Source organism: Alosa alosa, chromosome 12 (assembly GCF_017589495.1).
Source record: "Alosa alosa isolate M-15738 ecotype Scorff River chromosome 12, AALO_Geno_1.1, whole genome shotgun sequence".
Classification (NCBI taxonomy): domain Eukaryota; kingdom Metazoa; phylum Chordata; class Actinopteri; order Clupeiformes; family Clupeidae; genus Alosa; species Alosa alosa.
In genome coordinates this window covers 6,666,527-6,677,993 of record NC_063200.1, presented here as the reverse complement: position 1 = coordinate 6,677,993, position 11,467 = coordinate 6,666,527, and the positions used below count along the sequence as shown (strand labels likewise).

The following is an 11,467-nucleotide window of genomic DNA, read 5'->3' as shown; positions in this document are numbered from 1 at the left end:
TTAATTGCAAAAATGCAACAGTTACTTGTGCACACATACAAGTGGGTGACTGGCTTTGCAGAGAAGAGGTTTGGTTTTTGCCTAGGGAATCGGACAAAGACCAGGGGGTTTTGACTTAGACAGAAGTTTAGTTCATTTTGTTAATACTCCTGTTCTGCTCGGTTTTCCAGGATTATCCACACTTATAAGGAAACCATATTTTTTGTCATCCTCAAAGCTTGAATGGTTTGTATCAGAATTTGTTTCAGCATGTTATTTGAGTTAACAAGGCAGGGTCTATTCAAAGGCCTCCATATTGTCCACACCCCCCATCTGTATAGTGGGAAGATTTTGGTCAGGGCAGGTGGAGGGGAGGTCAAGGATTTCAGCTATGTTTTTTTCAGATAAGGGTCATTGTTCAATTGTAGCCTATTGTTAAATGAATAAAAAAAAATAATGTGGACATTTTTAGACTGAACGATCTTTATTCGTTTAAATAATATTTTTTAGCAGTACAGTACTCATGCATGGGACAGTAAACTGGACAGTGCCTCTCCCCAACACGTATCTTATTGGATGTCTGATCTTCTGCATGCGTTACTTTTTTCATACCGATTCTGCATGCTGAATGATGGAAAAGCATAACCGCGCCTGTGTGTTTTGATTGGCTGCAGGTTCTTCAGCGTGACATTCTCATTCGTCAATCCCGCTACCCGGTGTCCGGGTAAGATGGCGGCCGAAGAACAGTGCTCGGCACCGCCTCGATGGCGGCCAATATCGTTAACTCATGTTGAGTATCCTGCTGGTAAGTCAATTTCATGTATTTCACTGGTATTTGGATCCAGTTACATCGTTGTGCAATGCTTTGCTTTTCGGTTGAATGGACCCGACCACTGCTAGTTGCCAAATAGTGAGAAATAGGGAACAGTGCATGCATCGGTCCACAGGGAATGGGCTTGTTCGGGATATCATCCCCACGTCTACTTTAAGAGGATTGCAGCACAAATACAGGTCGAACATGTCGGTGTATACTAAGTCGTGATCGACCATGTTTACCATTAATCAGCTTAATTCGTTGTTTGTCAACAGTCATGGTGCTCTCATTGTTTCTACATCTCCCATTTAACACTACGCAGAGCGCTGAAGGTATTGTGGATGTTACATCTAGGTGATGGCATTTTCAATAATTTGATTCTAAAGTGCAAATAAGTCTTAATTCTCTCTCCGAGTGGTTGCTTATTTATTTAAAGAAATAATTTGACTATTGGCTCCAAAAAGAAACCCCAAAGATGCATGGTTTAAATGCACAACTCCTGGATTGAGTTTGTCTCACTGGTGTTGAGCAGATCAGATACATTTATGTTAAATGTTTTACAAGTGTGTGTGTGTGTGTGTGTACAGACGCTAATGTCCGTCCAGTGAAATAGCATTTAAGTTTCGTACAACTTACTGCTTTTCAAAACATACTGATCTTTGCCCTCGCTGTGTTACGCGTAGACGTATCGATTCATCATCATTCGTACGCTTTAACATACCGAATGTAACGTCAGCTGCCAATTTCTGTGCTTAGCACATGCGCAATGTGTTACAATAGTACGGGAACCACTGTGAACTGATAGCTGCTAACCAGCTAACAAACCAAAAATGCAAAATTGTCGACATGTTAAAGCTTCTATCTCCATCTCGCTGTTCTTATTCTTATCTCTTCTGAATATGTCTTCTAAAATGGCACGATACCAGTAGGACATGCATGTTTAGACATACAATGCTTATAACAAACAATGAGACATGTTGATCACAATAACGTATATCACAAAAACATTCACAGGTTAAAGTTGCCTCATTGGTAAATCCATTATATTAATCCTAGTCTCGGCCGCGCATCTTGATTAAAGTCAGTGCCTAGTCTGGGCAGTTTTTGGTGGCTACTGGGCTGGCTAACAACTGGCAGAGCAAGCAGGTTGTAGATACCGCGTTGCAGTCAGTGGAACTCCTCTCTGCAACTGTAGTGTTCAGACATCGGTCTCAGAGTCAGCACCATTGTATGAAAGTTAATGCATAAAAGACATGTAGTCAGGTTAACACGCACGACAAGGCTTGCGAGGTAGCACGAGGAGGGATCGATTATTTGTCCCTTGCTCATTTTTGTAAAGGTGTCAACAAAACCTGCCAGCTTCATACCTGTAAGTTTGAGTTTAGCCTTGTCTTCCTGGATCAACAGTGGGTGTGCTGCTAATGACATTTGCTAACTTTTAGCCATTGCTAATCCACCACATCCTAAATATACTTTGTTAGATTAACATCTGGTGACAGGGTATGCCGCTGGAGATAACTGCCTAATGTTGCTAACAACATGCTGTCCTAAAACAACTAGTGGAACATTAGGCCCACCTGCCAGCTCTCTTGTTTTACAGGTGATCTGACAGGACAGGTGTTGGCGTACATTAGCCTGCTCCCCATTGCTATCCTGGTGGGCTTTGTGACACTCATAGTCTTCAAGCGAGAACTACATACAGTAAGTTCTTTTGGCTCTGTTGGTTTGTAAACTACACATATATTGTGACCTATACAGTCTAATTTCAGCCCTTGACTGAGTGTTTGTGCTTTCAATAATACATGTCCAATGTCTCTATAGATCTCCTTCTTTGGGGGATTGATACTAAATGAGGGGCTTAACTGGCTACTGAAACACATTCTGCAGGAGCCACGCCCTTGTGGGGGTGAGATGCTTTGCCTGCTCGCCTACAGATGGAATCAGTTGTATTCAAGTTACACTACCGGTCAAAAGTTTGGGGTCACTTAGAAATTTCCATTCCACTCCATTATAGACAGAATACCAGCTGAGATCAGTTGCAATGTTGTTTAAATCAGCACATGTAAGCACATAATGTAATCTGAAAACTGCTGCCCTGATTAAAAAAACAATGCACCTGATCTCAGCTGGTGTTCTGTCTATAATGGAGAACAATGGAAATTCCTAAGGGACCCCAAACTATTGACTAGTAATGTACATATCTTGGTGTAAATGTGTCAATGAATACATTGAAAAGGTGTTTTCTTTTTTTTTTTTGCTGTCTCTATTCTCCTCCTCAGGTGCCCATGCAACCCTAAACACAGAGTATGGCATGCCATCCAGTCATGCGCAGTTCATCTGGTTTTTTGTTGTTTACTTTTTTCTTTTTCTTTATTTAAGGTGAGTACAAGTTCGTTTGGGGGCGATCACTTTCTTTTTTGATGTGGCCTAACTTTCTTTGGATTTAATGAATTATTTGGAAAAACTGAAACTTTTACTTTTTAATTCATTTTTAGAATGCATCAAACCAACAATGCTAGATGTGTGGAGTTGCTATGGAGACACGTCTTGTCTATCATCTTACTGAGCATAGCCTTGGCTGTGTGTTACAGCAGGTAAGAAAGAGTGTCTGCTGTATAGACCCTTTCAACAAGGTAAACAAAAACAATGCTTGAACGTTCTATTTGGTTCCCAATCTACTTCCTCTGCATTAAAGGAGCGATTTGTAGGATTGTTACCGAACGTTCGGTAGTCTCAAGACTACCAGACGCGAGCCTCTCCTGGGTTGCCAGATGTAATGAAGACTTAGCTAACATTAGTTGACCTGCAGCTGCTTTAACGTTTCTCCAACCATGACCCAGCTACACATTACGGAAACAGTGAAAACAAAAATACCTCTCTAACCAGCGTAACATATGTAGCTGAAGTTAGCGATGCAGATGAAGTTTAGCATAGGCTACCTGTTGTGGAGAAATATGGCCAGCTCTGCGTCCAGACTTGATATTCTTCGTTTGGCGAAGGCGTCACCATCTCAGGAAGCTCCTCCGATGTCCACTTAATTTGTTTCTTGTTTTAATTTTGGAAATTTGCCTGCCTCTTTGGCGTTCATGACTACAACTGACAGCTGTTGACAGTTGGCCTTTGCTAATTTGACAACCCAAATAGGAGGGCCAGCTAGCCCATTATTATCAGCTATTCTACAATTAATCGTTCAAAACATAAGCGAAAATTCCAAGAGATTCCGCCCGTAACTGATTTTTTTTCATGGGTTTTACGGGGTTTCACGGGTTAGAGTAATGTTGTCAAATAAGCCATTACTTCAATTCATCGAGTTTCCTCACTCTCTGACAACATATGGTGATCATTTTGGAATGGTTACAGTTTATTTTCCATTATTTCCTACATACTGGACCTTTTAGATAACATATGGAATGTTAAAAAGCGGAAGACTTGATGCTGGGCCTTAAAACTATTTTGCTGATAATGGAACTCTTGTTTTAAAAGGGCAAAGGCACTATGAAGGGAAAAAAAGTGCAGCATTTTAAACATGGCAAGATTATTTTTACCGAACAGTTTGTTCTAATTTGTCTCGCGGAAATTAGGTGCTTGTGGACATCAATCACCTATCTTCTGTCCTTCTATTTCAAGTTATCATGAGTGTCATTTGATTATATAATCACAACAAATGCTAATAAATGAAAACAGAATAGGCTTATGTGCTATAGGCTAACGTTACAGGTCAGGCTAACTCCGTGATGTCAAAATAAACTGATTTATCCTAATTGTTTAGCTTATCACACACAACAACTTAACACAGCAACCTCAAACACCACTGTTGAACCTAGGCTACTGCTTCAGTCATGTAAGAAATAAGCAGTTTATGAATTATCTTTACCCGTTTAATCAAGTCCACATGACCAAAATAACAACATATTTAAAGGCTGAGCTAGCATAACAGCCCTAATATAGGTGATGCTGCTATGGATAACTAATAAAAGGTTTCATACAATTAATGAACTTTATCACTCACATTCTGAGTTTTTCTGGGTGGTTATATATCCATGCAGATCGCGTCTTGAATAAGCCATCGCTGTTATATGATATAATATGTTACAGGATTCATGACTAGCGCCATTAATGTTACATGATGCTGACTGACTCTGGCTATAACAGTAGGCTACCGTTTTAACGTCTGCTGAGTCTACTGCCTACCAAGACCTGTCGCTGTTCAGGTGAAGTTAAATGATCAAATATTGTTTTCAGAAGGAAGACATGTTCCTTTCTGGTCAAATTTCACAGCTTCTAAGAAAGGCTATTGTCTTCGTGTAAACCGAAGTTTTGAACAGAGAAAAAAAAGTTAGGCTACCATTAGGCTACATGCAGGTTCTCCCATAATGTTATCGATACAGATAAATGCACCAAATCAGGCGATTTTAGCGAAACAACGTTCCTGTGACAGGCTATCAAATATTGAAGAATGGGATAAGCGTTTCATCATCACCTTTATTGATGCCTGAAATATGTCTATGGTTTTTTGTCACTTGGGGTTGTGTTGAAATTATGTATTGTGTGTGTGTGTGCAATGTGTTTAGGGTCTACTTGTTGTACCATTCCGGAAGGCAAGTGGTTTACGGAGGCGTCGCAGGGAGTGTGATGGCCGTGGTCTGGTTTTTCATCACCCAGGAGCTGCTGACTCCCCTCTTCCCCAGGATTGCTGCTTGGTAACCATCACATTCCACTTAAAATATACATCAGCTGTAGATGCAGATTTGGCCACAAAACAAAGTGATACTACTTACCTGATTTTGCCAAAAATAACCTCCACCACTTCCATGGACACTTACTTATGTAGTTGTGAGTGTAATTCCTAGTGCCACACTTAATAGAAAATAGCCCCCCATTAAAATCCATCACCATTTTGTAGATTTTCAGGGTGATGGATAGACTGGTGAGTCCTGACCCACATGTTGTAAAACAACAACAAACTAACACACGGACAGGACGTAGCTAAGTTGACTGATTGACTACCTTCGTAGCTCTCTTCCATTTCCAACGAGTGATGTTATAGCGCACATCAGAAAAATGGCAGAACATCAGACCTCTAAAATATCACATTTAGATCACATATGGAAGTGGGCTAAATCAGAATGGAAAAAGTCAGATTTCGTGTCACTTACCCTGTTCACACTGTTTGGACAACATCAGGTATGCGTCACATCAAGTGAATAAATCGGATTTGGCCTGGTAATGTGAACCTAGCATTAGAGTGGTGTGCATGACATGTGACCGCACACTCATGTCTGTGCCCATATGCTTTACTGGGAATTTACACGGCAAGCAAGACAAGCAAATGTGCGCTTCGCATACGCTATAAAAGTAGAAGTGCAGTTTAAAATCCGCTTTCTTTGGGGGGAGCTGTGGCGCAAGCAGCAGCACCGTACCACACTTGGGTCTCGGTGCCCATGGGTAGCCAAGTTCATTTCCAACCTGCGGTCATGTCCCGATCCCACCCCATCTCTCTCCCACTCGCCTTCCTGTCGTTCTCTACTGTCCTATCAATATAAAGGACGTTGTAAAATGATACACTGATTCTAATGGAATTCTGGTCGACTGAAAAATACTTTTAAAACTCTGGTGTAAATTCCCAGTTAATAGGAGGAGTTAGCCCGTTTTATAGTTTCCAGATTAACGGCTTTGTTGAACTGAGGTTAATAGACTCATTCAACTTTCAAGCAGTACTGGGCAGATCTGGCTGAACATGATGCATGCTGGATGTGACTGAAGGCTGTCATTACAGTTGAGTACGCGTTCTGACTGCCATACCAACAAGCCTGGATCTTTGCTGTTGGGGTCAAGCTGTATGTTTAGAACCTGGATACCTGGGTTGTTGAAAACAAATAAGATGGATGCTGATGCTGGCCAACAGCGGTCTTTAAATCGTGACTCGGGTTAAGCTTTTTTTTTAGTTGGCAAAAGTTTGATCAACTAGCCAACTAGCTCCGCTGGTAGGAATACGCATGGGACTCATGGATTGTAGCGCTATCCTATTGCATGCAGAGGGAATTTGAAAGACAACCGTTTATCCCACCCCTCGGATTGAGCACTGCCAATGGTGAGTTCCCAGACCCTACATCTTGATGTGGATCTGGCTCGTCAGGCTGCATATTAGGCTTGTTTGTCTTCATGCAAATCTGTGCAGATCTGACTTGATGTGATGCATGCTGGGTTGAACACAATGGAGCTCTCCATTGTGTTCAACCCAGCATGCGTCACATCAGGTCAGATCTGCACAGATCTGCATGAAGACGAACACGCCTATTGATACCTTGACTTGGTTAAGCGTCTTCCTGTTCCTGTCTTTCCTGCAGACTGTGTTGTAGAGGAGTGACTTTCTACGACTCTGTTTTTCAAACCTTTTTTATGTTCAATTTTTCTCCTAATCCTCTGCTACCTTCACAAAGAAATTTAGAAAAACTTAAATCTGGTCGAGTCGGAAAGTAGCGATATTGTTGAAATTTCAGCGAAAGTTGGTTAACGTGATTGCGACATCTTTTGAAATGGGCTAATTAAGGGAACTCATCGCATCATCAATATTCAATACCCCTTAAAGAAAAAAGCATTGTACAATAAAACAGTGAATCGTACTAATTGGTCTAACTCTACAATTTAGTACCACTTTTTTCATATGTTTTCAGGAATATTTTTCAAACCTGTACAAGGTCAAACAAGTCTTGGTTTCATTTTGATTAACATGGTCTTTGATGTGTTTGTATGCATTTTACATATGCAGATTTACAGATAGTTTCAGCCTTCTACAAGTCTACTCTGTGCTTGTAGGAACTTCTTCCCCTAGCCTGATTAGCACGCAGACCTTCTCAATTGTAATTGAGAGTGGGTCAGGAAAAGGTTAATTGACTTGCGACTTCCAGCTGGGGCGTAACTAACAGTGAAATTAAACTTAAATGTGTGTTTGTGTTTGGGGCTAATCTTACCCTTATGATCTTCTCATAGGCCCATCTCAGAATTTTTCCTGGTGAGGGACACCAGTCTTATTCCGAATATTCTGTGGTTCGAGTACACAGTCACCCGCTCTGAAGCCAGGTGAGAATAGACGCGCAAATGAATGTTTTTTGTTTTTTTTATTATTTACATACATATACTGTGCATACATAAAGTATTCACAGTGCTTTACTTTTTCCATGTTTTGTTATGTTACAGCCTTATTCCAATATGGATTAAAATAGAATAGAATCTATTATTTTTTTCCCTCATAATTCTACACAAAACCCCATAATGACAACTTAAAAAATGTTTGTTTGACATTTGTGCAAATTTATTAAAAATAAAAAACAAATAAATCACTTGTACATAAGTATTCACAGCTTTTGCGATCAAGGTAAAAATTGAGCTCAGGTGCATTCTGTTTCCACTGATCATCCTTGGGATGTTTCTACAGCTTAATTGGAGTCCACCTGTGGTAAATTCGGTTGATTAGACATGATTTGGAAAGGCACACACCTGAATTGTCTGTAGACCTTTAACTGCTTTAACGGTTCCAATGAGCACAGTGGCCTCAATCATCTGTAAATGGAAGAAGTTTGGAACCACCAAGGGGTTTTACAAAGCTATTTAAGCTAGTTAGGGAGGTGACCAATAACCCGATGGTCCCTCTGACAGAGCTCCAGGGTTCCTCTGTGGAGAGAGGAGAACCTTCCAGAAGGACCACCATCGCTGCAGCACTCCACTAGAGGTGTGAATTGTCACTGATCTCCCGATTCGATTACGATTATCATGTCAGCGATTCGACTCGGTTCGATTCATCAAATACATTTTTCTATTAATGCCATATAGGATATTTGACTTGATGGAATGCAGTAAGATACTGTATAGCAACCACCTTCAGCCATGTTGCTCTGGCACGTACATGCAAATCGTGACTAATGATGTCAGGTAAATGAGACCCGGAGATAATGAGGCTACTAAGAGTGTTGTTTTTCATTTGAATGTTTATGCCGCGGTTCATTGCGTTATAATCGATTACGGTTGGCCACTGCATTGATGCAGCATCGTCCATGTCTGCATCGCGATGCATTGATTATTTCATTTGATTAATTTCAACACCTCTACATTCCACCAATCAGGCCTGTATGGTAGAGTGGCCAGGCAGAAGCCACTCCTTGGTAAAAGGCACATGGCAGCCCGTCTGGAGTTTGCCAAAAGGCACCTGAAAGACTCTCAGACCATGAGAAACCAAATGTTCTGGTCTGATGAGACAAGACTCTTTGGTGTGAATGCCAAGCGTTATGTTTGGAGGACACCAGGCACCGCTCATCACCTGGCCATTACCATCCCTACAGTGAAGCATGGGGGTGGCAGCATCATGCTGTGGGGATGTTTTTTCAGCTGCAGGAACTCGGAGACTAGTCAGGATTGAGGGAAAGATGAATGCAGCAATGTACAGAGACATCCTGGAAGAAAACCTGCTCCAGAGCACTCTTGACCTCAGACTGGGGCGACAGTTCATCTTTCAACAGGACAACGACCCTAAGCACACAGCCAAGATATTGAAGGAGTGGCGTCAGGACAACTCTGAATGTCCTTGAGTGGCTCAGCCAGAGCCCAGACTTGAATCCCATTGAACATCTCTGGAGGGATCTGAAAATAGCTGTGGACCGACACTCCCTATCCAACCTGATGGAGCTCAAGAGGCTCTGTAAAGAGGAATGGGCGAAACTGGCCAAAGAAGGGTGTGCCAAGCTTGCGGGTTCATATTCCAAAAGACTTGAAGCTGTAAATGCTGCCAAAGATGCCACAAAAAGTATTGAGCAAAGGCTGTGATTACTTATGTACATATTCTATTTTCGTTCTATATTTGTAATAAATTGACAAAGAAACATTTTATTATGGGGTATTGTGTGTAGAATTTTGAGCGGAAAATTAATAGAATCCATTTTGGACAAGGGCTGTAACATAACGAAATGTGGAAAAAGTGAAGCGCTGTGAATACTTACCGTATGCACTGTTATTACATTTCATGTAGTCGTCAGATATAATGCAGCCTATTTCAGGAGTTATTCAATGCTCATATACGTGTGGTTTTGCAATTATGTTTTATCATTCTCTTTACAGAAACAGACAACGAAAACTTGGGACTAAAGTTCAGTGATTTGCTGCATTCCGTTTGATGAATTAAGGAGAACACACACACACACACACACACTAAGCAAACACAACAAGTACACAAACAAAACCACACTGGAGTATATTATTCAGGACGGTTCTCTTTGAGACACAGAAGGGGGCCAGGTGGTCTCAGGTGGACCAAAGACATTGCCGGGACCTGTTGTCTGTTCTGAGTGCTGTCGTCATGCCAGCAGGCAGTGTCTTGACCCATTCCTGTCCTTCCCTACCCCTCCTGATGCATGCCAACAGTGCAAGACGCAAAAACTATTTAATGAGAAATTGATTTAATATATATTTTAACCATTAGTGCAGTTGTGTCAGAACCACACTAGTAAGTATGTAAGGGTTGAGGGCTATGTATTTTGTTTGTTTGGGAGGGTGTGTGTTTGGAATGGACAGGTGTTATAACAGCATGAATTTTTTTTTTTTTTTTTTTTAAAGAGAACTGTGTAGAGGGTGGGGGTATTTCTTTTGTGGGTAAGGATTCTTGTGGGGTTGAAGATTTTGAAAAGATAGTTTAGTTTTCTTTCTCATTGTATAGAAGGTTTAGTAACATAATAATGTAACATGAACAGAAATTACAAGTATGATAGTGAAAAAAGTTGAATGAATTAACAACGACAACAACAAAGGTTTACAGAGATATGCCTCTGTCTTTTAATATCCTCCTGTGTCATGGACAAGCAGGCTTTGCTTAGCTGTCCTGAACGTATGATAGGTTGACTCATCACCATAAGTACACTGACAGATCTGCTGTTGGGGATGAAATAGTCTATCCTCAAAGCAGTCCTTAAGAATCTAGGTCTATTGTTTTCACTGGCAAGACCTAGGACGTGGATACTCTCCCTGTCTACACTGCCTGTCTTCTTGTGTGAGGAGATTCACTTTTTCCCTTTTGGTTTTATTTTTTGTCTATCTTACTTTCCCCTAGGGCTTCTAACAGATTAATATTCTGACATTCCATATTGCTGGTAACACACACATGCATCAGGAATACACAGTTGGATTATGTTTAAAGGCATTTTATTTCTTCTTTTTTTTTTAGAAAATACAGATGGGAATCATTTTTTTATGTTTTAGCTTTTTATTTAAAGTATATTGCTTGAGGTCAACCCATAAGTTAAGTGCACCAGTGTTACTGGTAACAAGACGTAAACATCAGTTGAAAATTACAATGAGGAAAAGTAAGAAAAACTAATGAAAATATACCCAAACCTCAGGTGAACCGCAGCATGTGTTTGTGCTGTGAAGCCTATGTAACCCAGAGATGGAGTCTGGGAAACGGGCTGTGTAAAGGGAGTTTGGGAGTGTGTAGTTCTTAAGACTATTCATTTCTCTGTGTCATTCATATCAAGCTAAATAAAAGCAAAACATGAACAGAATGGAGAAATGTGTTTGTTTGGAGAGTTCAATCATAGTTTGGAGTCATGGATCCTTGAGAACCTGTTCTTTGGCTATACGTGTTGATAATCATGAACATTCTTATAAGCATTTAAGACAAATCTCGCTGCT

At 40.8% G+C, this 11,467-nt stretch overlaps 1 protein-coding gene across 1 annotated transcript; it reads left to right on the top strand.

Moving 5' to 3' along the window:
- Nucleotides 1-674: 674 nt before the first annotated feature.
- On the top strand, nt 675-11,337 carry dolpp1 (dolichyldiphosphatase 1). The gene is made up of 8 exons (XM_048259913.1): nt 675-784; nt 2,394-2,494; nt 2,615-2,699; nt 3,073-3,172; nt 3,289-3,387; nt 5,365-5,493; nt 7,784-7,873; nt 9,902-11,337. Exons 1-8 carry the CDS (start codon nt 709-711, stop codon nt 9,936-9,938), a joined length of 717 nt encoding a protein of 238 aa, XP_048115870.1. The 5' UTR covers nt 675-708; the 3' UTR covers nt 9,939-11,337.
- The last annotated feature ends 130 nt before the right edge of the window (nt 11,338-11,467 follow it).

Excerpts from the sequence above, each read along its gene's own strand:
- dolpp1 (XM_048259913.1), top strand. The coding sequence starts at position 709 with ATGGCGGCCGAAGAACAGTGCTCGGCACCGCCTCGATGGCGGCCAATA. Across the intron at positions 2,700-3,072 it reads GGAGCCACGCCCTTGTGGGG|GTGCCCATGCAACCCTAAAC; the intron begins GTGAGATGCTTT and ends TCTCCTCCTCAG. Across the intron at positions 5,494-7,783 it reads TTCCCCAGGATTGCTGCTTG|GCCCATCTCAGAATTTTTCC; the intron begins GTAACCATCACA and ends ATCTTCTCATAG.